At 45.4% G+C, this 26,897-nt stretch overlaps 1 protein-coding gene across 1 annotated transcript in view; it reads right to left on the bottom strand.

Moving 5' to 3' along the window:
* pde11a (phosphodiesterase 11a) overlaps positions 1 to 26,897 on the bottom strand; it is a 544,209-nt gene that overhangs the window by 65,784 nt on the left and 451,528 nt on the right. The window contains exons 17-19 of the mRNA XM_085986089.1: positions 26,652 to 26,715; positions 24,495 to 24,569; positions 6,595 to 6,678 (exon numbers count right to left, since the gene is read on the bottom strand). Of these exons, the coding sequence (XP_085842215.1) occupies positions 6,595 to 6,678; positions 24,495 to 24,569; positions 26,652 to 26,715 (223 nt within the window). The remainder of the gene's footprint in view (positions 1 to 6,594; positions 6,679 to 24,494; positions 24,570 to 26,651; positions 26,716 to 26,897) is intronic.

Below are 26,897 nucleotides of genomic sequence, written 5' to 3'. Positions count from 1 at the left end.
CAGAGATTGTCTTGAAGACGTACACGGGGCAAAAAGTCTACCCCAAAGGAAAGATAAGGGTGAAAGTGATATACAAAGGCCAGGAAATACCTAAAATGGACTTAAATGTATTGCCAGATGGAGGACCACCACTGCTAGGACGTGAATGGATCCGGAAGATACAATTAGATTGGCATTCCATACAGGCACTGAAGGTTGAGGCCAAAAAGAATGACGACGTCACACCTGCACGACTGTCAAAAATGCTAACTGACGCAAAAGAAGTGTTCCAGGAGGGACTCGGAACACTAAAAGGCATAACAGCAACGATTAAAATAGAGGAAAATGCAAGCCCAAAGTTTCTTAAGGCCAGACCAGTGCCTTATGCGATCAGACCAGCCATCGAAGCAGAGCTGGAAGTGTTGGAACGTTCAGGAGTACTGTCCAAAGTAGACTGGAGCGAGTGGGCTACACCCATCGTTCCTGTAATGAAGAGGTCGTTGAGTAATACGCCTGGGGAACCAAAGAAGGTCCGCATCTGTGGGGATTTTAAGGTGACAGTGAACCCAGTCCTTCACACGGTACAATATCCGCTTCCACGAATTGAGGATATTTTTGCCTCGCTATCTGGAGGTAAACGCTTCACCAAAATTGATCTAGCCCAGGCGTACTTGCAAATGGAGGTAGAAGAAGCCTCGAAACAATACCTCACGATCAACACTCATAAAGGTCTCTATCAATACAACCGGCTGGTGGTCGGGGTAGCATCGGCTCCGGCTATTTGGCAAAGGGCGATGGATCAAGTCCTGCAAGGGATTCCAGGGACCCAGTGTTATTTGGACGACATCCTGGTCATGGGCGAAAATGACAGTGATCACCTCGCCAACTTGGAGAAGGTGCTCACCAGATTAAAGGAATATGGGCTACGAGCTAATCGCCACAAGTGCGAGTTTTTCCAGAAGCAGATCTCGTATTGTGGCCACGTCATCGATGAAGAGGGGTTACATAAGTCCCCTGAAAAGATTGAGGCAGTAGTCAAGGCTCCAGCACCGGAAAATGTGTCACAACTGAGGCCGTTCCTCAGGCTGGTAAACTACTACCATAAGTTCTTACCAAATTTGTCCACGGTATTACACCCACTGAACACCCTACTGCAAACAGGGGTGCCATGGAAGTGGAATGACGAACGTAGACGAGCTTTCCAGAAGTGTAAAGAATTGATCACATCAAAAGAGGTGTTGGCCCATTTCATCCCAGCACTACCAATTCGTTTGGCATGTGATGCATCACCCTATGGTATTGGAGCGGTGCTGTCGCACAAATTCCCAGACGGGTCGGAGAGGCCAGTAGCCTTTGCGTCTCGGTCACTAACATCAGCCGAGCGCAACTACGCCCAGATTGACAGGGAGACCCTCAGCCTAGTATCGGGAGTAAAAAAATTCAACCACTATCTGCATGGGCAGAAGTTCACCTTGCTGACTGACAACCAACCACTTGTCTCCATCTTTAATCCTAAGAAGGGCGTTCCAGTGATGACTGCACAATGGTTACAAAGATGGTCCCTGTTTCTAGGGGTGAATCAATATGAAATAGAATATAAAGGCACGAAACAGCATGGAAACGCTGATGGGCTATCACGCCTGCCACTGCCTACTGTGGAGGAAGCACCAGCAGTGGACCCTATCGAGATATTTTATTCGTCAATAATTGAACGATTGCCAGTAATGAACGCGGATATAGAGAAGGAGACCTGCAATGATCCGACACTGTCTCAGGCATATGATTTGACGGTGAGGGGATGGCCAACACATGGCGACTCACTGTTGCCAGCATTCTCATCTAGAAGAGAACAGCTGTCAGTATGCCAGGGGACAGTGATGTGTGGATCCCGAGTGGTGATTCCACCCAAGTTAAGGGGAGAGTGCTAAATGAGCTTCATGAAGGTCATCTGGGAGGGGTGAAAAGGAAAAGCCTTGCTAGGGCTTATGTGTGGTGGCCGGGGATCGATCAACAAATCGAGGACCTAACCAAGAGCTGCTCAGGATGCCAGAAGGTCCAAAATGCACCACCACATGCCCCTCTACACCCATGGGAGTGGCCTTCCTCTCCATGGCAACGGGTGCATATTGATTTTGCTGGTCCATTCATGGACTCAATGTTCTTAATAGCAGTGGATGCTCACTCGAAATGGCCTGAGGTGATAAAAATGTCCTCAACCACTACAGAGAAAACGATTGCAGTCCTACGGACCATATTTGCCAGGAACGGCTTGCCAGAGCAGATTTGCTCTGATAATGGACCACAGTTTGTGTCCGAAGAGTTTCGAAAATTTATGAGAAGGAATGGGGTAAGGCATTACACATCCGCCCCGTATCATCCAGCCACAAATGGATTGGCTGAAAGGTTCGTACAAACCTTTAAAAAGGCGATAAAGGCCATGTGCGACGATGAAATTCCACTACAGCATAAGGTGGACAATTTCCTATTAGCCTACAGAAATGTGACACATGCAGTTACCAACCAGACCCCGGCCATGATGTTCTTTAACCGAAGGTTGAGATCTCGCCTGGACTTGCTCAGACCGAAGGTGCGAATAAATGTTGAGGATAAACAATTCCAGCACATCAATGAGAAGCCAACAAGGAGCTTCAATGTAGGGCAACCAGTCTTGGCCCGCGACTACCGAACAGAAAAATGGCAGCCAGGAACAATATGCACACGGCAGGCCCCACTAATGTACACAGTGGACGTTGGGGAGAGCATCGTGAGACGCCATGCTGACCAGATCCTAGAGTCACAGGAACAAGTCAACCCCATGCCTCACCTATACGTACTTGGTGATGAACCCGACGTACAGGTCGCATCTACCCCAGAAACAGTAGCATCGGAAGCTGATGAACCAACCGACGACAGGGGGCCAGAATTGCCTCCGCACCAAGAGCAAGACACTCGGGAAAGGCGCTATCCAGAAAGGATCAGGAAGCCTCCCCAAAGACTGAATATATAAATAGACTATTTTCAGATTCAGATTCAGATTCAGATTCAGATTCCGGTGCTGAGATCGCTCTCCCTGTTTCGGGCGGCCAGCTCTCGCCGCTCGCTCCCGCAACCGGAGCGAGGTGCTCGGCGAGTCGGGCAGAGGCAGCGCAGCGCGGTGAGCAGCAGCAGCAGCCAAGCTGACCCGCTGTTGCACATTGGCCGGCAGCTCCTCGGCGGGAAGGAATTCCGACTGGGAGGAGGGGAGCCGAGCATGGCGGCCAGAGGCCGACCCGTGAAGAGAGAGAAGTAGGCCCCGGGCCGTGGAGCGTGGAGCCAGCGACGGTGAAGAGGAGGCCGCATTGGAGCATTCACATCCCGACGATGTGTTCAGCGTGTCGGGCAGAGGAGCGCAGCGCAACGAGCAGCAGCAGCAGACTCACGACACGCTGCAGCACGTCGGCCGGCAGCTCCATTTCAGGTAACTCGCAGTCCGGATGGGAGGAGGGGAGCCGGGCATGGTGGCCAGAGCGGGAGAAGCAGGCCACCACATGTGGAGCCGGCAACAGTGAGGAGGAGGCCGCGGTGAAGAGGAGGACGGAGCGGCTGAGGGACATCGGGCTCCCACTGCCACGGGAAGCCATTGTATTGACTCTGAACGTGGCGCTGTTTGTATAGCTGACGCATCCCTACGGGAACAAGCATTCCATTGTACTTGTTACATATGGCAAATAAATCTAATCTGAATCTGAATCTGAATCTAGTACCGGCAGTGACCACACCTGTATATAGCACTGAGTAGTAATCTGTACAGATCAGTTCCAGTGTGAGCCATGTTTAGTAAACACCTGTTGTACCGTTTCTCCTGCAGTCTGTGTCTTATTATACACGGACACAACAATACCATTTGCCTTCTTAACTGCCTGCTGCACCTCCCCTTTAAGAATTGGCCAGCGCCAGTGTGTCTGTGTTCCATTGCTGACTGACAACACATGAGCTTCGCCAGCGCTCTGAGGTAGCGCCTCGCTCCTCAGCCTTTGCGCCTTAAGAGAGGTGTGTAGCGCCTGATTTAGCGCTCCAATCAACTCCGGGGGCGATAAAAGCCAAGTTTGCCATCGGAGGCGATAATTAGCGGCAGGCGCTAAACTTTGCGCACGGCCGATAATCGCGCCCCAAACGGGGCGATACTGAATTTTTCCCCCATGCTCTCAAAGAAGCCCATTACTACTGCAGGTTTTGTTTACAGTTTAAACTTTCATCAGGTTTCTGTTTTTCTTCAGTCAACCTTCTTGCTGCTCCCTCCCATTTTAATGTCAATCCCAGCGGCCTTGTTGCCAGATACTCTTCCCAGGTAAAGATTGGGAAACTTGGTCTCTGGTTTGAGCTGGAAGTTAGGCTTAAGGTTAAAGTGGCTTTAAATTTAGGATTAGGGATGGGCATAGGATTAGAGGGAATTTTACTTCAGTGATGGGAGGTGTTTATTTAACATGCCTTTGTTACCTCTAGACTCTACGATTCCAACGCTCTCCTGGCCAGCCTTCCATCTTCCACCCTCCATAAACTTGAGCTCGTCCAAAACTCTGCTGCTCGTGTCCTAACTTGCACCAACTTCCATTGACCCATCACCCCTGTGTTTACTGACCTACATTGGCTCCCGGTCCTGCAACGCCTCAGTTATAAAATTCTCATCCTTGTTTTCAAATCCCTCCATGGCCTCGCCCCATCCTATCTCTAACCACCTCCAGCCCCACAACCCTCAGATATCAGCGCTCCTCCAATTCTGGCCTCTTGCGCATCGCACGATTTTAATCGCTCCATCATTGGTGATCGTGCCTTCAGCTGCCTAGGCCCTAAACTCTGGAATTCCCTCCTTAAACCTTGCCATCTCTCTTTCCTCCTTTAAGAAGCTCCTTAAAACCTACCTCTTTGACCAAGCTTTTGGTCATCTGTCCTAATATCTCCTTATGTGGCTCGGTGTCAAATTTTGTTAACGCTCCTCTGAAGTGCCTTGGGACGTTTTACTATGTTAAAGGTGCCATATAAATGCAAATTGTTGTTGTTGTGGTTCGAATACGATAAAACATGGGAATTGGTCATAGCAAGTGGGAAGATATGTCAGAGCAAGGTGGGATCTATTATGAGGGCCAATGTATTAATCATGAAAATGGCTTTACTGTCGCTGCTGCTCTTCTTTGCTTTTAGCTGTGCTGTTGATGTTCACTGCTTTAAAAAAGTTAGATGGACAGTCAAATGTATACAAGTGGTGGCAAGGGCTGGGATCAGTATCCCTTCTTAAGAAATTGCACTTTAACCACTGAAGCAGACGTTCCAAAGGAATACAAATAAGCAGCAAAGTGGGTCAGGGCCGATGATAACCTTGAACCATCTTCTGATTGCAGCTGTCCAGTAACACGAGAGCAAAGAGCAGGTCCACAGCCTCTACATCATAAGTTAGGGAGAGAAGGCTTTATGCAATCATTGGAATGTAATATGTCTGTTACAAAATCGGGATTTGATCCCCGTGCAGGCAACTACTGGTTGTCATGTTATAGCCAGATAAGAAAAGCCAACATTGCTAACAAAATGTTCCAATGAGAAGATTCCTATGTTCACTAAAAGTATTAAAAGTAGACACTTTTTTTAAAAAGAAAATATTAGTTTTGTTGTCTGTGAGAACTTAAGGACCACTTGAAATTGGATCTGATGACAGTATCAGTACATCTTGAGGGACATGAAATGAATAATAAGTGGCCAGCAATGGGTGGTCAGTTCCACTACCGTTTGCCCAAAGCACACACAATTTTCTGTTCAGTAATAGTTATCTTGGGTCATAAGTTTGTCAACTTGCCAATTGCTTTAGTTGACCGATTCTATGTTTTTTGGCTTGCACAACTAATTGCACCATCGTGTTTAGAATTGCCAGTGCTATACAGAAATGGCCAAAGAGCAGACAACTCTTGAGGCCCCAACATTTATTAACTGAGATTCACAAACCTATTAGAGTGTACATGGAGCTAAATCACTTTGTTAGCTACAGGCCAAACACATTATATGGAGAGATGCTGCCTGACCTGCTGAGTATGTCCAGCATTTTCTGTTATTATTTCAGATTTCCAGCATCTGCAGTATTTTCTTTTTGTATAGGGAGAGATCATTTGTGCTTGTAATGTATGGAATTGTGTGGTTGAGAGCTACAGTGTTTGGCAAACTCCCGACTCTCAAGAGATACAACTGCTGGCTTAGTAAATGATTACATGCTTTTGACAGGAGAAATGTTTTATTTACTCTCTGAAAACTAACCATAAATACTGTCCTATGGCTTTTGCTTTTTAATGCATTTTCCTTTTTTCTTAATTGTTTTCAGAATACTGCAGAAAATATCCAGTTTCATACTACTATTAATTGCCGTGTGTTATCAACCTAAAAATGATTTTATTTTAAAGCTGAGGTTTCACCACGATGTCTAAACAGTCAATACAATAAAAGCACCAATTGGTTACCGAGCAAGCTTTGAAGATTAAACGGTATTCCGTTGTTGTATAACTCTGGCCTAATATTGATTCTATAGGGCAAAGAGGCAATAAATTACATACCTCAAAGTTTTATAGAAATTAGATCTTAACTGCTTAAAGCCATTACCTCATAGAGGGGTGCACATATCCCATCGATCCATTCCAACTGCAGCCTTGGAAGTTCATCTTTTCTGTTACGATCAAAAATGGCCTGGAAACAATAATAATTAGGAATTACTTCTTGCTGGAGTCTGTCTTAATATTTGATTAACTGTTTTCTGTGGAAATTGGTAGATTCTAAATCTGGTTATTGTTTCTAGTAATGACAGCTATAGTATAGTGGCAAAAGGTTTTGGACCGGTTTTCTCTGTATCTAATGCTGATAATAAGAGAGATCTTGGGGCAGAGTTTTTTGAATGCAATCAGGAAATTGTGCCTAAAATGTGCTTGAAATTGCGCTTGAAGTTACAGTTCAAGTTTCTGATAAAAATCATTTACATAATCACAAACTTAAAATCTTCAATGAACCACTCCAATTGGGCAGTGTACAGTAATAGAACGTAATTGTTTCGTTTTTTTTCTTTCCATTAAAAAGTATTCCTTGATGTACTAAGAGTGGTAACCTGGTGCAGTTTTATTAATTCAGCTGAAAAGAGGTTTAATTGCCAAAAATAAGCATTTTTAATAAGAGTGTCCAGTCCACCACCTTTGAGTAACCCGGTTTAAAATGACTGAAAATGACTTAAAAAAACTATACTGAACCATTTAATAGTTTCATTGGTGTACACTTGTCAGTTTCTTAGTAAATTAAATTTACACTCAAATTGGCATAGGGACAAGCAGATCAGAGAGCTAAATGCGTGCTCAAAGAGTGGTGTGGGAGGAAGGGGTTTCGATTCATGGGGCACTGGCACCAGTACTGGGGAAAGAGGGAGCTGTTCCATTGGGACAGTCTCCACTTACACCAGGCTGGGACCAGTGTCCTGGCAAATTGAATAACTAGGGCTGTAGCTAGGGCTTTAAACTAAAAAAGGGGGGTTGGGGGAGGGGTCAGGTGAAGGGAAATTTAGAAATCTAAAGAGAAAGTCAAGGCAATGGAGCAATGCAGCGATTTGGGTAAAGAGAAGCAGAGTGTGACAGGAAGGGACAGAGAGTTTAACAGTAATAGTGCATCAGCGAATAAGGTGAAAGTAGGGAATAATGGTAAAATTTAAAATTAAAGGCTCTTTATCTGAATGCACGAAGCATTCGTAATATGATAGATGAATTAGTGGCACAAATAGAGATAAATGGCTTTGATCTAATAGCCATTACAGAGACGTGGTTGCAAGGTGACCAAGGTTGGGAGCTAAATATTCCAGGGTATTTGACGTTTAAAAAAGACAGGCAGAATGGAAAAGGAAGGGGGATGGGGTAGCCCTGATAATAAAGGATGACATAAGGACAGTAGTGAGAAAGGATCTTGGCTCAGAAGATCAGGAAGTAGATTCAGTATGGGTGGAGATAATAAATAACAAGGGGCAGAAAACATTGGTGGGAGTAGTTTATAGGCCCCAAAACAGTAGCTATACCGTTGGATGGAGTATTAATCAACAAATAACAGGAGCTTGTAACAAAGGTAAAACAATGATCATGGGCGACTTAATCTTCATATAGACTGGACAAATCAAATTGGCAACGGTAGTCTGGAGGACAAGTTCATGGAATGCATTCGAGACAGTTTCCTAGAACAATACACCATGGAACCAACCAGGGAACAGGCTTTTTTAGATCTTGTTTTGTGTAATGAGACAGGGTTAATTAGTAATCTCATAGTAAAGGATCCTCTAGGGAGGAGAGATCATAATATGATAACATTTTACATTGAGTTTGAGAGTGAAATACTTCAGTCAGAAACAAGAGTCTTAAGTTAGCCTGACATCAGTCATCGGGTAGTTAAATAAAGCCAATTACATAGGTATGAGGAACGAGTTGGCTAAGGCAGATTGGGAAATTAGATTAAAAGGTATGACAGTCGATAAGCAGTGGCAAACATTTAAAGAAACATTCCAAAATTCTCAATGAATATACATTCCATTGAGAAATAAAAACTCCATGGGAAAAGTGATCCATCCGTGGCTAACTAAAGAAGTTAAGGATAGTATTCGATTAAAAGAAGAGGATTATAATGTTGTGGAGAATAGTAGTAAGGCTGAGGATTGGGAGAGCTTTAGAAACCAGCAAAGGATGACCAAAAAATTGATAAAAAGGGAGAAAATAGAATGAGACTAAACTAGCAAGAAATATAAAAACAGATTGTAAGAGCTTCTACAAGTATGTAAAAAGGAAGAGAGCAGCAAAAGTAAGTGTTAGTCCCTTAGAGGCTGAAACAGGTGAAATTATAATGGGGAATTAGGAAATGGAAGAGACTTTAAACAAATATTTTGAATCTGTCTTCACAGTAGAAGACACAAAAGGCATACCAAAAGTAGTGGGGTACCAAGGGGCTAATAAGAGTGAGGAACTTAAAGTAATTAATATCAGTAGAGAAAAAGTACTTGAAAAACTAATGGAACTAAAAGCCTACAAATCCCCTGGACCTGGTGACCTACATCCTAGGGTTCTAAAAGAGGTGGCTGTGGAGATAGTGGATGCATTGGTTGTGCTCTTCCAAAATTCCCCAGATTCTAGAATGGTCCCAGCAGATTGGAAGGTAGTAAATGTAACCCCGCTATTCAAGAAAGGAGGGAGAGAGAAAATCGGGAACTAGAGGCCAGTTAGCCTGACATCAGTTATCAGGAAAATGCTGGAATCCATTATTAAGGAAGTGGTAATGGGGCACTTAGAAAATCATAATATGGTTAGGCAGAGTCAATGGCCTAGAAATTCAGTTGGGCGCGCCAGCCGTTAGCGCCTTAGGAGGAGTAGATCTCGAGCGCTAGGCGCTTAGCGTCCGGGCGCAGCGCGATCTGCGCCTCGCCCCAACTTCAGTAGACATTTAGCGCCGGCGCAAAGTCTTAGCGCGCGCCCTGCTGCGCGCGCAGATCATGACGTCATTTCGTCGTGCAACGCCCTTTGTGCGCCCGGAACCGGAACTTCACTCGCGCCGCCCCATTGTGCGCCGGGCGGCCCTAACGACTGTGAAGTGGAACGGTACACAGCCGAGGCGGGCCGCGGGGAGCGCAAATTAAAGGGCACTCCTGCAGTAGAAAAGGCAGCCGTTTTGCAACACTTTGTGAGAGACAAAGATGGAGGAGGAGGAGGAGGAGGAGGAGGAGGAGGTGGTGGTGGTGGTGGTGTGCCGGTACCACATAACAAACTGATGGAGAGAAGCCCTCCCCAACAACACAAATACAGCAGTCTCGGCCTTTCAAAAAACCAAATCCACCCTCCCCCTTTAAGAGCTCACCGGAGCCAGAGTGTCTGCCATCAATCAGCAGCTCGCCGCACCTGCCCTGCACCCACCTTCCGGTGTTAGCGCCCGGGCCGCTGGCTTAGCGCCTAAAGAGAGCCGTGCATCGCCAGTTTTAGCGCTCGAGCAAACTCTTAGGGTGAAGCTAATGAATATCGGGGAAGTGGCCTCGAATTTGCGCCGGGCGCAAACTTTAGCGGCCGCCCGACTTTACCGCCCCAAAAGTGGCTATAATGAATTTCTAGGCCAATGTGTTTCTATGCAAGGGAAATCATGCATTTATTGAGGAGGTAACTAGCAGGGCAGATAAAGGGGAACCAGCGGATGCAGTATATCTGATATTTGATAAGGTGCCACATAAAAGGTTGCTATGCAAGATAAGTGCTCATGGGGTTGAGGTAATATATTAGCATGGATATAGGATTGGTTAACGGACAGAAAATAGAGAGTAGGGATAAATGAGTCATTTTCCGTTTGGCAGGCTGTAACTAGTGGGGTGCTGCAAGGATCATTGCTTGCGTCTCAGCTATTTACAATCTATATTAATGACTTAGATGAAGGGACCGAGTGCAATGTATCCAAGTTTGCTGATGATACAAAGCTAAGTGGGAAAGTAAGCTGTGAGGAGGACACAAAGAGCCTGCAAAGGGATATAGTTAGACTAAGTGAGTGGGCAGTAAGGTGGCAGATGGAGTATAATGTAGGGAAATGTGAGGTTATTCACTTTGGTAGGAAGAATAGAAAGAGAGAATATTTTTTAAATGGTGAGAAACTATTAAATGTTGGTGCAGGAAACACAGAAAGTTAGTATGCAGGTACAGCAAGCAATTAGGAAGGCAAATGGCACGTTGGCCTTTATTGCAAGGGGGTTGGAATACAAGAGTAAGGAAGTCTTACTACAATTGTACAGGGCTCTGGTGAGACCACACCTGGAGTACTGTGCACAGTTTTGGTCTCTTTATCTGAGAAAGGACATACATGCCTTAGAGGCGGTGCAACAAAGGTTCACTAGATTGATCCCTGGGATGAGAGGGCTGTCCTATGAGGAGAGATTGAGCCTATACTCTCTGGAGTTTAGAAGAATGAGAGGTGATCTCACTAAAACATATGATTCTGAGGGGGATTGACAGGGTAGATGCTGAGAGGTTGGAGTGTCTAGAACTTGGGGGCATAGTCTCAGATAAGGGGTCAGCCATTTAAGACTGAGATGAAGAGGAATTTCTTCACTCAGAGGGTTGTGAATCTTTGGAATTCTCTAACCCAAAGGGCTGTGGATGCTTATTCGTTGAGTATATTTAAGGCTAAGATAGATAGATTTTTGGACTCTAGGGGAATCAAGGGATATAGGGATCGGGCGGGAAAGTGGAGTTGAGGTCAAAGATCAGCCATGATCTTACTGAATGGTGGAGCAGGTTCGAAGGGCCGTATGGTCTACTCATGCTCCTAATTCTTATGCAATCTGTGGAATCTAGCAATTTCGATCTGGTGAATAGAATCTTAAACCAACATAAAAGATCGGGGAAAACACCAATGAAAATAGTTTTGGGTGTAACTCACTTATGCTTAAAATTCCACGATCATTTGTGCTGGTTCAGCTGACTCCTCCCAGATTGTGCTGGCGTAAACAAGCAGAAACTCTACCCCCTTAGGCTTAGTTTAAGCAAATTAATTGGGGGATTGTTTAACAATACTTCAATAGAGGATATAAACAGCTTATACTCTAAAGCACTCTTCACACACAGATATATGCCAGGGAAACTGAAGGGCAAGGCAGTGGGCCCAAAGTAGGAAGAGAAAGATTTCTGGGAGGCTCTTGGAAAGTAAGGAGGAAGTGGCAAAATAGAAAGGTTTAAGGAGGGAATCATGAGGGCAGGGGTGTACTGGCTAAAGCAGTGCTCATTGATGGTGCAAAAGAGTGTGCGGGAAGGCAGGAGGAAACCAGGGTTGGAGAAGCAGATAATATGTGTGGGTGTGTACAGTTGGAGAAGATTAATGAGGTAGGGTGAGGTGAAGGAACAGAAAAATCTGAAATAGAGTCATAGGCCTAGAAATTCAGTTGGGCGCGCCAGCCGTTAGCGCCTTAGGAGGAGTAGATCTCAAGCGCTAGGCGCTTAGCGCCCGGGCGCAGCGCGATCTGCGCCTTGCCCCAACTTCAGTAGACATTTAGCGCCGGCGCAAAGTCTTAGCGCGCGCCCTGCTGCGCGCGCAGATCATGACGTCATTTCATCGTGCAACGCCCTTTGTGCGCCCAGAACCGGAACTTCACTCGCGCCGCCCCATTGTGCGCCGGGCGGCCCTAACGACTGTGAAGTGGAACGGTACACAGCCGAGGCGGGCCGCGGGGAACGCAAATTAAAGGGCACTCCTGCAGTAGAAAAGGCAAAGATGGATGATGATGGAGATGGTGATGGTGATGGTGGAGGTGGAGGTGGAGGTGGAAGAGGAGGAGGAGGAGGAGGAGGAGGTGGTGGTGGTGGTGGTGTGCCGGTACCACATAACAAACTGATGGAGAGAAGCCCTCCCCAACAACACAAATACAGCAGTCTCGGCCTTTCAAAAAACCAAATCCACCCTCCCCCTTTAAGAGCTCACCGGAGCCAGAGTGTCTGCCGTCAATCAGCAGCTCGCCGCACCTGCCCTGCGCCCACCTTCCGGTGTTAGCGCTCGGGCCGCCGGCTTAGCGCCTAAAGAGAGCTGTGCATCGCCAGTTTTAGCGCTCGAGCAAACTCTTAGGGCGAAGCTAATGAATATCGGGGAAGTGGCCTCGAATTTGCGCCGGGCGCAAACTTTAGCGGCCGCCCGACTTTACCGCCCCAAAAGTGGCTATAATGAATTTCTAAGCCATAGAGTTATACAGCACAGAAAGAGGCCCTTCGGCCCATTGTGTCCGCGCCGGCCATCAAGCCCTGTCTATTCTAATCCCATTTTCCAGCATGTGGTCCATAGCCTTGTATGCTATGGCGTTTCAAGTGCTCATCTAAATGCTTCTTGAATGTTGTGAGGGTTCCTGCCTCTACCACCCTTTCAGGCAGTGAGTTCCAGATTCCAACCACCCGCTGGGTGAAAAAGTTTTCCCTCAAATCCCCTGTAAACCTCCTGCCCCTTATCTTGAAACTATGCCCCCTAGTTATTGACCCCTCTACTAAGGAGAAAAGTTCCTTTCTATCTACCCTATCTATGCCCCTCATAATTTTGTACACCTCAATCAGGTCCCCTCTCCGTCTTCTCTGTTCTAAGGAAAACAACCCCAGCCTGTCCAGTTTCTCTTCATAGCTGAAGCGCTCCAGCCCAGGTAACATCCTGGTGAATCTCCTCTGCAACAGAACTGCACACAGTATTCCAGCTGTGGCCTAACTAGCGTTTTGTACAGCTCCATCATAACCTCCCTGCTCTTATATTCTATGCCTCGGCTAATGAAGGCAAGTATCCCATATGCCTTTTTAACCACCTTATCTACCTGTCTTGTTGCCTTCAGGGATCTATGTATATGCACACCTAGGTTCCTCTGTCCTTCCTAGGGTCCTACCATTCAATGTGTATTCCCTTGCCTTGGTTAGTCCTCCCAAAATGCATCACCTCACATTTTTCAGGGTTAAATTCCATTTGCCACTGTTCTGCCCATCTGACCAACCCGTCTATATCGTCCTGTAGCCTGAGGCTTCCCTCCTCGCTATTTACCACTCCACCAATTTTCGGGTCATCTGCGAACTTACTGATCATACCTCCTACATTCATATCTAAATCATTAATGTACACTACAAACAGCAAAGGACCCAGCACCGATTCCTGCGGTACACCACTGGACACAGGCTTCCAGTCACAAAAACAACCTTTGACCATCACCCCCTGCCTCCTGCCACTAAGCCAATTTTGGATCCAATGTGCCAAATTGCCCTGGATCCCATGGGCTCTTACCTTCTTGACCAGCCTCCCATGCGGGACTTTGTCAAAAGCCTTACTGAAGTCCATGTAGACTACATCAACTGCACTACCCCCATCCGCACACCTAGTCACCCCCTCGAAAAATTCAATCAAATTGGTTAGACATGATCTCCCTCTGACAAAGCCAGGCTGACTATCCTTGATTAATCCTTGCCTCTCCAAGTGGACACTAGTTCTGTCCCTCAGGATTTTTTCCAATAATTTCCCTACCACTGGATGAGAGAGATATTTGAATCACTCCACTGAGGCACAGGGATCCAGTAGTGCTTGGCAAGGATGGGGGTGGATAATGGCTGTGCCATTGTGGATGAGTTGTCGTTTGTGGAGGGTTTTGGCTGGAAGGAAGAGCATTGGAGGTCAAGGCTCAAAGTGATAAGGTGTAGATAAGGGTTTCAACAGCAGTGGAAAAAAGGCAGGAGCCATGTTTTGGAGGCGAAAGATAGCATATTGGGTGATGGATCGAATGTGCAGAAGGGAATGGAGCTGGGGTTGAACAGGATGCTGACGTTCTCCACCTTTGGACTTAGCCTTAGATGGTAGCGGGAGTCTGAAGATTTAAAGGCTGGCGGCACCTTGGTATTAGCAGGAGCTGACAAAAGGAATACTTGCAGAATGCAGGATAAACATCTACCTAAGATTAACAAGTGTAGATTAAAATAAGCATTGAACCAAAATAGATCTACAAAACAATCAAAAGTCAATAGGAAGAAAAAACACATTTAAAATGCTGCAGGGAGAAATGTGAGTGGCCACTGGGATTAACACAACATTCAGAAACACATTAAAAGAAGAACCCAAAGATGAGCACAGCTGCAAATGCAAACATAACAAGTGACAGGGTAGCCAGAGAAGAAGCGAGACACCCAAGTGATACTATCAGGGCTGAAACAAAGGAGCAGCAGAAAATAGTTAATAAACTCAATGATTACATCCTCCAATATTCATTAGGGAGGACATGAACAATGTACCCTGCATAATCAGTGATAATCCAAGTAGGTTTAATGATTTTACCATAAATGATTAGGAGAATCGTGACAGGCTAATTAGGACTCAAAAGAAATAAACCCTCAGGAATGAATGGTGTTTATCCATGGCTACTGAGACAGGGATGAGATTTGTGAGGTGCTGATGATCATTAAGAAGTAGCTGATGTATACAAGAGATTTCCCTATATATAGGAAACAGGATAATGTGGTGCACATTTTCAAAAAGGGTGATAAAACAGATGCAGGTAGGTACAGACATCAGTTCTAATTCAATATGGGATAAAATAATTTAATCAATTATCAGGAGTAAACCTGTATGATGATAACCAAGTAAATAGTGGCCAACAATGATTCAAAAGGGAAATACTCTGCCTGAGCAACTTTTTTGAGGAAGATACATCCTTGTGATGTTTTATTATATTAAAGGCACTATATAAATGCAAGTTGTTGTTGTTGTTGTAAGTGGACTGTGAAAAACCGTAAAACACTATGGGCTGGATTTTCTCAGCCCCGAGGAGGCGGACATGGAGGCGGGACTGCCGGTAAAGTAGCAGAAAGCGTTGTCAGGAGGCGGGAATATGTGCTGCTTCAGGTCCTGTCTCCTGGAGGCGGGAAAGGCATTAAATACTTTTAACTGCCTGTTAACAGCGATCGGCCACGTGGGAAAATTGTTGTCATCACTGATCACGGCCTCACCCTTGAACCGGCGGCTGATCAACGCAGCAACTGTTAATTCTTCTGTGTTACCGCAGTAAGACTACGGCACGCACCGTTTGTGCGTTCCCGACTCCTGAAGAGTTCGCTCGCCTGCTCGGCGAGTTCCCCGACCTGACAAGACCCATGTTCATTTCCTCCTGAATCGCCTGTTTTGGCGTTGCCGCAGATATTTCGTTCGACAGGGGACTTTCTAACAGCATCGACAGAGCCATGGTTGGCGTCTACCCAGCCTGCCAGTCACTACGAGGCGGCCAGCCGTTTCGAACCACGGGCTGCAGAGGTCCCACGTTTCTATGGTCCTGCACAAGGCTGAATACGTTTTATTCGCCATGACGCATGTAAGGATCCGCTCAAGACCACCACATTTCGGTCGACCGCTTGGGACCAGCACCTTTGGACCTCGCCAGCCACATCGAGACAGCACAACCGCCGTGATGAGGTCGGACACCCATTGTCATTACGGCAGACCAAGTGCGACCACCCGCCAGATCGCCAGCCGCCCAGCAGCCTCCGCCTCAAGACTACAGGAGTCGTTCGGACAGGCTCGTCAGACCACCTCACCGTTTGACTTTGTTAGTTAAAGCGAATTCTGGGGGGGGCGCATGTGGCGGTACCACTGAGTTAAGCTAGCTAACTGTATATAATTCCCTTTAATGATGTTCTAACACCAGCCTTAACCTGTACCATTCAGTTGGGCATTACTGGGTTTTGTATAGAGAGTTTGCATGTACGGGGCGTGGTCCCTTTAAGAGCGTGGGCAAACGCGATGACATCACGTCGCAAATCACGTGACCGCCCAAACGCGGGCAAATGCAATGACGTCACGTTGCAAATCACGTGACCGCCCAAACGCGGGCAAACGCGATGACGTCACGTCGCAAATCACGTGACCGCCCAAACGCGGACAAACGCGATGACGTCACATCGCAAATCACGTGACCGCCCAAACGTGGGCAAACGCGATGACGTCACGTCGCAAATCACGTGACCGCCCAAACGCGGGCAAATGCGATGATGTCACGTCGCAAATCACGTGACCACCCAAGCGCGGGAAAACGCAATGACGTCACGATGCGAACCACGGGACTGCCTAGTCAGTCCTCGTGGCATCTCCGTTCGGTAAAGACCTGTACAATGGCTCCCCTGTGTCGATCTCTGCTGTTTTCTGGAATTCATCAAATCCTACATTAAAGACCTGTTTGATTGTTCTCCTGAATCAACCTCAGTTATTAGTTAGGAATACGTCAATTCCTACACCACTGCATTAAAACAAAAAATTTATTTATACAGAAGTAACAATGGCAACAAATTTTACATAGGTAATATGGATTTTATTAAATTGAAGTGAAGACCCTTCTAATGTATTACTATGACATTTGGTGCTGTTGTCTAAAACTGCTTTCTTTACCCTGCACTGTGTAAGATTCCCATCTTTCTTATTCTACAAACCTCACTAAATGATGAGTGATGACCTGCATTCCCCCATCAGCAAATCATTGCAAACTGACCTCATGTCATGTCTAATATGTCACTATAAATACTTAACTGACATGATAGATAAAACTGAAGCCTGATTATAATATGTTGGACACTTAAAATAAAGTATTGTCCTTTTGTAATAATAACAGAAAATGCTGGAAAAACTCAACGGCCAGGCAACATCCGTGGAGAGAGAAATAGAGTCAACGTTTCAGGTCGAAACCCTTGTGATGGTTTTAAGATTTTGACAGGTACACTATTGCAAAGCATCTGCTTATCACCTGCTTAACATCTCCAGCACCAGCCGAATATAATTGAATTTTCAGTCAAATTATTCATTCTGAATAATAAAGTGCTACTTACATACATTATATGGTTTTAATATTTTCTTCTACAGTATTTATTATAAAACACTGAATTTTTAACCCAAGATTTCCCCATCAAAATTGTAACATTGAATTTTTGCTCTTTTTTTTACTTGGGTATAATTTAAAACAAAACTAGAATAGCACTTTTAAGTCTCTTGTTTTTCATTAATATATTATAAGAAATAAGAGCAGGAGTAGGCCACACGGCCCCTCGAGCCTGCTCCGCCATTCAATAAGATCATGGCTGATCATTGACCTCAACTCCACTTTCCTGCCCAATCTCCATAATCCCTTGATTCCCCTAGAGTCCAAAACTCTATCTATCTCAGCCTTGAATATACTCAAAGACTCAGCATCCACAGCCCTCTGGGGCAGAGAATTCCATAGATTCACAACCCTCTGAGTGAAGAAATTCTTCCTGATCTCGGTCTTAAATGGCCTACCCCTTATCCTGAGCCTATGCCCCCTAGTTTTAGACACTCCAGCCAGGGGAAACAACCTCTCAGCATCTACCCTGTCAATTCCCCTCAGAATCTTGTATGTTTCTATTACTCTCCCATCCCCTGTGGAGAGGATGGGCTATGCTCTCAGGCTTCTGTCAATGTTGATCAATATCCAGTTATGAAGAGTCACCCAAGGTGACTGTATTATCTCTCTCCATTCCTGTGGGCAAGTGCCCGTCCTTTGCCATACACACTGCTCCCGAAACAACCAGCCTGATTCCTACCAATCCCTGGTACAGTGTGTTGCTGTCCAATGCACTATACTACTGCACTGCTATGTCTATTGATATACTTTTCAATTGATCATAGCCATTATATATAATAAAAACTAATGTATGAGCATTAATAAGCTGATTCTAGTTTTATAATTACAGATGAAGTAAGAATTATTCTTTTGTAACAAGTCATTTTACTATTAAGAGAGGGTAGTAGTATGTGGAAGTGCTGTCAATGTGAAGTACTTATTTGTTAAATTCTCACAAGGTTTATTCTTGAAGCAACACCTAAATGTCATCATTCGCTCCTCTCTCTGGAGTTACTCAGAAACAGGGATATCATCAGAAAGCACCTTTGCGAACAGCTGTTCACCAATGCCTAGTTAGAATGCAGCAAATCTCATGGGAATTTTTGGTGGGAGTATGAAAGGCGAGTTCTTGAGGATTCTGTAAACAGGCAACACAACTTACAGTTAAATAGTACCTTTAATGTATCTCTTACTGTCTGTTTTAATGTTTCTTGCCAGTTTACTCTCATAATTCATCTTCTCTTTATTATTTTTTTAGTCATCCTTTGCTGGTTTTTAAAAATTTCCCAATCCTCTGGTCTCCCACCAATCTTGGCAACATTGTATGCCTTCGTTTTCAATTTGATACCATCCTTTACTTCCTTAGTTAGCCACGGATGGTGCTCCCTTCTCTTAAAATCTTTCTTTCTCACTGGAATATATTTTTGTTGAGAGTTATGAATAGGGAGGTCACTTATCACTTGGAGGGTGTGAGTCTAGTTGGGGTAGAGGAGCAAAAGGATCTCGGAGTACAAATACACAAATCACTAAACGTTGCGTCACAGGTTAGCAAGGCCATTAAAAAGGCAAACCAAGCACTGGGGTTTATTTCTAGAAGGAGAGAATTGAAAAGTAGGGAAGCTATGCGAAACTTGTATCAAACCTTGGTTAGACCACACTTGGAGTACTGCATGCAGTTCTAGTCACCATATTATAAAAAGGGTACAGAGGCACTGGAGAGGGTTCAGAGAAGATTTACAAGGATGATACCAGAACATAAGAACATAAGAAATAGGAGCAGGAGTAGGCCAATCGGCCCCTCGAGCCTGCTCCGCCATTCAATAAGATCATGGCTGATCTGATCCTAACCGCCAATCTACTATCACAGAACCATCTCCTGAATCTAACAGAATTAGACACATGAAATAGGAGCAAGATCAGCCTACACGGCCCCTGGGCCCGCTCCGCTACCCACAGGGCCATGTCCGATCCGAACCTAGACTTATGTCCAAATTCCTGCCCGCTCCCTGTAACCCTTAATTCCCTTTACTTCTAGGAAACTGTCTATTTCTGTTTTAAATTTATGTAATGATGTAGCTTCTACAGCTTTTTGGGGCAGCATATTCCATGGACCTACCACCCTCTGAGTGAAGTAGTTCCTCCTCATCTCAGTTTTGAAAGAGCAGCCCCTTATTCTAAGACTATGCCCCCTAGTTCTAGCTTCACCCATCATCGGGAACATCCTCCCCGCATCCACCCGATCCAACCCCTTCACAATCTTACATGTTTCAATAAGATCGCCTCTCATTCTTCTGAACTCCAATGAGTTGAGTCCCAATCTACTCAACCTCTCCTCATATGTCCATCCCCTCATCCCCGGGATTAACCGAGTGAACCTTCTTTGTACTGACTCGAGAGCAAGTATGTCTTTTCTTAAGTATGGACACCAAAACTGTATACAGTATTCCAGGTGCGGTCTCACCAATACCTTGTACAACTGAAGCAATACCTCCCTATTTTTATATTCTATCCCCCTAGCAATGAAAGCCAACATTCCATTGGCCTTCTTAATCACTTGCTGCACCTGCATACTAACCTTTTGAGTTTCGTGCACCAGGACCCCCAGATCCCTTTGTACTTCAGTACTTTCCAGTTTCTTGCCATTAAGATAATAACTTGCTCTACGATTTTTCCTGCCAAAGTGCATAACCTCACACTTTCCAGTATTGTATTCCATCTGCCAAATCTCTGCCCACTTACTTAGCCTGTCTATGTCCCCTTGCAGGTTTTTTATGTCTTCCTCACTCGCTACTTTCCCTCCCATCTTAGTATCATCTGCAAACTTTGATATGTTACACTCGGTCCCCTCCTCCAAATCGTTAATATAGATTGTAAAGAGTTGGGGACCCAGCACTGACCCCTGCAGAACACCACTAGTTACTGATTGCCAGTCTGAGAATGAACCATTTATCCCAACTCTCTGCCTTCTGTTAGATAGCCAATCCTCTATCCATGCCAGAATATTACCCCCAATCCCGTGATTTTTTATCTTAAGCAATAATCTTTTGTGTGGCACCTTGTCAAATGCCTTTTGGAAGTCTAAATACACTACGTCCACTGGTTCCCCTTTATCCACCCTATATGTTACTTCCTCAAAGAACTCCAGCAAATTTGTCAAACATGACTTCCCCTTCATAAAACCATGCTGACTTTGTCCTATTAAATTATGATTACCCAAATGTCCTGTTACTGTCTCCTTAATAATGGACTCCAAAATTTTACCTACCACAGATGTTAGGCTAACCAGTCTATAGTTTCCAGCCTTCTGTCTACTGCCCTTTTTAAATAAGGGTGTTACATTAGCAGTTTTCCAGTCTGCCGGGACCTTTGCTGAGTCCAGGGAGTTTTGGAAAATTATTACTAATGCATCCACAATCCCTACCGTCACTTCCCTCAAGACCCTAGGATGTAAGCCATCAGGTCCAGGTGATTTATCCGCCTTGAGTCCCATTATTTTACCGAGTACCACTTCCTTAGTGATTTTGATCGCGTTTAGCTCCTCCCCCCCTATAGCCCCCTGTTTGTCCAGTGTTGGGATATTCTTAGTGTCCTCTACTGTAAAGACTGATACAAAATATTCATTCAGTGTTTTTGCCATCTCCATATTTCCCACCATTAATTTCCCGGTCTCGTCCTCTAAGGGACCAACATTTACTTTAGCCACCCTTTTTCTTTTTATATAACTATAAAAACTCTTACTATCTGTTTTTATATTTTTTGCTAATTTACTTTCATAATCTATCTTCCCTTTCTTAATCAATCTTTTTGTTATTTTTTGCTGTCTTTTAAAGTTTTCCCAATCCTCTATCCTCCCACTAGATTTGGCTACCTTATATGCCCTTGTTTTTAGTCGAATACTATCCTTAATTTCTTTACTTAGCCACGGATGGCTGTCTTTTCTTTTACACCCTTTTCTTCTCAGTGGAATATATATTTTTTGGAAGTTGTAAAATAACTCCTTAAATGTACACCACTGATCATGTATCGTCTTACCCTTTAATCTATTTTCCCAATCCACTCTACTCAATTCCGCTCTCATACCTTCATAGTCTCCTTTATTCAAGCTTAGCACGCTTGTTTGAGATCCAACCTTCTCACCCTCTAATTGAATATGGAATTCAACCATGTTATGGTCACTCATTCCAAGGGGATCCTTTACTAGGACATTTTTAATTAATCCTGTCTCGTTACACAGGACCAGATCTAAGGTTGCTTGCCCCCTGGTCAGTTCAGTTACATACTGCTCAAGAAACCCATCCCTAATACACTCAATGAACTCATCCTCAAGGCAGCCCTGCCCAATTTGATTTGTCCAATTAATATGATAGTTAAAATCCCCCATAATTATAGATGTTCCCTTATTACAAGCCTCAACTATTTCCTGATTGATACTCCGTCCAACAGAGGGTATACATATCAGGAAAGGATGAACAGGCTGGGTCTCTTTGCTCTTGAAAAAAGAAGGCTGAGGGGTGACCTAATAAAGGTCTTTAAAATTATGAAAGGTTTTGATAGAGTGGATACAGAGGCCTAGAAATTGGGTTTTGGCTTAGCCAGGGCTTTAGCGCCGGAAATTAGTGCCGGCGCTAAGTCCCCTGCGCGTGCCAAAAATTCAGTGGCGCCGCGCCCAAACGGCTGCCGGCGCTACTGAAGGGTCTTAGCGCCTGGAAAAGGGCGCTAACTGCCGTTTCGTGCCGCAATTCCGGCGCTGCGGCACCCGATGCGGTGCGGCAGGCTGGGGAAGTGCAGGCCTCCTCCTTCCATTAAGGAGGAACTGCCTGCACCCGGCCGCGGCCCGCGCAAATCTGCTTAAAAATGAGCCTGGCACCTCGGACAAGTGCCGGGCTTGCATCTGTTCCGGGGGGGGGGGGGGAGAGAAGTCCGGGGAGGGAGCTGCGGGCAGGCGGCCGGCGGGAAAGCGGCCGGCCGCCGCGGGGCCTTTAATGCGCCGGCGCTAACTGCAGTAAGGCACCTCTGACAAAACGCTGGTTGCGGCTGCCACGGGCGAGGCGGCCGCAACTCAATTTCGGAGTTCGGGCGGGTTACCACGGCAACCGGGACGCTGCGCACACCGATGATGTCATCGGTGTCGGCGCAGCGCTACCGGAGCAACGCCGATTTAGGGCCCCAGGGAATTTCACTACTGGCCATAACTCCGGCGCAAGGCCCTCTAGCGCCTCAAATGAGGCGCTAAGGCTACTGAATTTTCAGCCGAGAGTGTTTCCGCTTGTGGGGAAGAGCATAACTAGAGGCCAACAATATAAGACAGTCACCAACAAAGCCAATAGGGAATTCAGAAGAAACTTCTTTGCCCAAAGAGTGGTGAGAATGTGGAACTTGCTACCACAGGGAGTGGTTGAAGCGAATAGTATTGATGCATTTAAGGGGAGGCTGGACAAACATATGAGGGAGAAGGGAATAGAGGGTTATGCTGATAGATTTAGATGAGGAAAGACGGGAGGAGGCTCAAGTGAAGCATAAACACCGACATGGACTGGTTGGGCCGAATGGCCTGTTTCTGTGCCATATATCCTATGTAATCTGTTTAGTGATGTTGATTGAGGGATAAATATTGGCCAGGACACTGGAGATAACTCCCCTGCTCTCCTTCGAATTAGTGCCATGGGATCTTTTATGTCCACCTGAGAGCTCAGTTTAACGTCTCATCCGAAAGACGGCCCCTCTGACAGTGCAGCACTCCCTCAGTACCGCACTGGAGAGGTTTAGGAAGAGAATTCCAGGTTGCAAGCCAGTAATGAGGGACTCTAGGGATGAACGAGGTGCTACACTGTTTTTAAATTTGGTTCATAGACAGATTTCATACTAGAGGTGCCTCACCAGTTATATTTGTCAAGGCTCCTGTATAGGCACTATAGTAATCTGGGATGTTATGATTAGGTTATCCACCAGGTGGTGCTGTAGCCAATGCTGCTACTAAGGTCAGAGGTTTGCTTCCTGTTAAGGTTTGAGGTTTGCTCCCTGCATAGGTCAGCACATGGTGGAATGCCAGGATGCTGATGCAGGCTGTTTGTAAACATGTTTCCCAGTTGTTAATAAAGTACTCGTGTTAATTCTACGATATCGCCTCTTTGAGTCCTTGTTCCACTTAATGGATTTATCACAGGCACCCAGGGTGCCCGTCTGAAACATGGTCACCTGTCCTAATATCTCCTTATGCGGCTCAGTGTCAACTTTTGTTTGATAAGACTCCTATAAAGTACCTTGGGACATTTTACTAGGTTAAAGGCACTATATAAATGCAAGGTGTTGTGGTTGAGCTTTTGCCCATGCAGATGGATGGCCTACTGCCTATTTGAGGGTTACCTTGTAAACTTCGTTTGCAATGGACATGATGCAGTCAGTATTCTCAGGCACTTGGCAGCCAAACCAACGGTCCTTAAAAAGGTAAGTTTAAATTTTTTTTACTTACCCTATTGTGGAGCAGGAGTGCTCCTCAAAGCGCCACATTAAATTCACAGGCCCCTGACGCCCACCACTCACACCCTCCAGATTTCCTACTCCTCTCCCACCCCTGGCTTCTGAACTCTCCTTAGGACGCCGGGTGGTGTGTGAACTGGCCGGATCTTCGTGTCCCCTTGGTCCGGCGAGCTGCCCCTGGGACTACAACTGTCTCCTGCAGCTCGCCGATAATAAACAGAAATAGACTGCTGGACCAATTTCCTGTGGTCCTGCTACCTCTAGGTGCAGCACTGGGATTGTGCCCCGGTTCAGGCGTGATCTAATTTCTAGACCAAGGTTTATAATTATTGTATTACAGCTTTGTTAAAAATGAAGTACAATTTACTAGCATGCACTTTATCGGAAGCGTGTAGCTTAGCTCTTCATACATAAGCTGCAAAATGATGGAAATATATGAAGCAAATTGGAGAAATTGAAACTGCCATAGAACATTCCTTCATTTGTGGTTACTACAATTGGACACGTCACTGTATTTTTGTATTGGTTAGAAAAGGGCTATACATTTTCAAGTGATTAACACAAGATTGACAGTATTATCTGTTTTGAACATTAGCTGTGTAACTGAATGGACTTGTGTAAGAAATGGGCTTTCACTTACTGAAGGGGTGAGTTTCAGCTCCGACCTTTCCCTGTCTCCTTGTTCAAAGAATTCACTAGTAACCAGTTCAGCCACCTACAAGAGGATCACAGATTTCTGTAAGGGGAGAATGTGTTCATACTTTCTCATCAGCTTTCCTTGTTACTTTTGATTCTCCATTCTTGGATCCTGCCCCTCCCTTTTATCAGTATATTAGCTAATCACTATGAATGTTCAATATTCTGAACAAAATTTTAACACAACTGTAATATTGCTGTTAGAGTCAAATGCCTTTCACTAAAATGTATGCAAATATTTTAGACAAAGCTTCAGTAAAGCTGCATCATTGATATTGCTCTGAAAATTAAACCATGGGAGTGGAATTTCTACCTTATCGTGGACATGGTGGAACTTAGAAGCTTTTCTCTATATACAGGTACACTATCCCTTATCCGAAAGCCTTGGGACCAGCTGAGTTTCGGTTGTCGGAATTTTTCGGATTTCAGAAGGTATTATTATAAGACTGGGAAATTTGTATTTAATATAAATTTTAAAAGTTCAGGCTACCTCTTGCGACTGTTCTGTGTCTCATTCCCCTTCCTGCTTCTCTGGAAAGCCGGATATCGGCTGACTCCTACTAAGCTGGCCCGCAAATCAGGTCGGGTGGCGGGGGGGGAGAAAAGAATATCGGACGGGCCGCGGTTCAGGTCGGGGGGGGTCTGGGGGGGGTCGGGGTCGGAGGGGTCCGGGGGGGGTCGGGTCGGGGGGGTCCGGGGGGTCCGGGGGGGGTCGGGGGGGAGAAAAGAATATCGGACGGGCCGCGGTTCAGGTCGGGGGGGTCTGGGGGGGGTCGGGGTCGGGGGGGTCGGGGTCGGAGGGGTCCGGGGGGGGTCGGGTCGGGGGGGTCCGGGGGGGGTCGGGGGGGAGAAAAGAATATCGGACGGGCCGCGGGTCGGGTCGGGTCGTCGGGTGGGGGGGGGGTAGAAAAGAATATCGGACGGGTCGGGGGTTGGGTCGGGTGGGGGGGGGGGAGAAAAGAATATCGGACGGGCCACGGTTCGGTTCGGGTCGGGGGGAGAAAAGAATATCGGACGGGCCGCTGCAGCTATCGGACGGGCCGCTCTATTGTTGGGTTCGCTCTCCCGGTACCTCCTTCACACTGCCCAGCTCGGCCTGCAATCTCCTACCCAGGAGGGAACTCTGTGACCCTCTGCCCTGCTCAGCGTAAGTCGTGCGCCACTCTGGTCATGTCGTGCGCACGACTTACGCTGAACGAAAAAACTTTCGGTTTTTAGAGGTTTTCGGTTTTCAGAAGTTCGGATAAAGGATAGTCTACCTGTATAATAAAAGAACTGGAAGTTTGACTTGCCACTCTTATTCCCAATAGAGGGAGAACAGGAAAGGTTCTCTACTATCACACAGGCAGCCAGCAGTTCATAAAATGTGAATAGTTTTAGATGACAAAATTTAAGTTTGAATTTTGTGAAATGTATATCCTACAAAAAAAGAGATGTCTCAGAATGCTTTACAGGGCAGTGGATGGTAAATTGATATTGAGCAGGGGGATAAAAGGGAAGAATTGCATAGAAATAACAATATGGAGAAAGGCCATTTGGCCCAACCAGCCCATGTTGGTGTTTACCTTCCATGTGATGCCTGCTAGAATTTGAACAGGGCTTGCTGGAGAATTTGTAAGAGTTGTTCTATTTAAAGGCTTATCCTAGTAACTAAGCTGCTAAAAATATAGTTTCTGTAAGCATCGAGTTGACTATTAGTCAAATACAAATAGATGTGCAAAAGAGGTTCATCTTTAAAAGAAAAACTAAACATTCTAAATCTTGCTATATTTGGTTTGTAAAGGTGCCTCTACACTTACCTTTAAAAATGTTCCTGTCTAGGGTGAGCAACCACTTTGCCCTGCTCTCATTATATTCCATTTCAGTGAGATGCTTCACTGTAGTATGGGAACCTAATTTATTGGGTCCCTGTGTTTACTTTAAAGGAACAGATGGCCTTAACTGAAGGACTGATTGTCACATGCTGTCAATATTAACATAATTTACACATTCTGCATAAATTCATATTTTTAAGCTATAAATTACAAATATGACCAGATTATATGGTTAACAGTTAAAAGTCAAGTCAGTTTAAAAGACCATGCATATGCAACTTGCTGACCTGTCTAGATATCTCCCATGGTTTAGTTACAGCCCCCAGGTCACAGGCAGTCATCAGCATTGACCTACAATGACAATACACATTTCCATTAGCAGGCATCTATGTCATTACACATCTGAGCTTTATCTAGAAGCCTAATGCATTCTGAAGTATTTTTTAAATGATCTGCAACGACTTTGCCTATGCACTGAAGCACGTAATCTGTATGTATATTTTTTTATTTGTTTTTGTAATAATTTAAAGGAG

This window comes from Somniosus microcephalus, chromosome 4 (assembly GCF_052327205.1).
Source record: "Somniosus microcephalus isolate GS21.2 chromosome 4, FLI_Smic_1.0, whole genome shotgun sequence".
Classification (NCBI taxonomy): domain Eukaryota; kingdom Metazoa; phylum Chordata; class Chondrichthyes; order Squaliformes; family Somniosidae; genus Somniosus; species Somniosus microcephalus.
The sequence above is the reverse complement of the archived record's forward strand: the minus strand, read 5'-3'. Positions and strand labels throughout refer to the sequence as shown.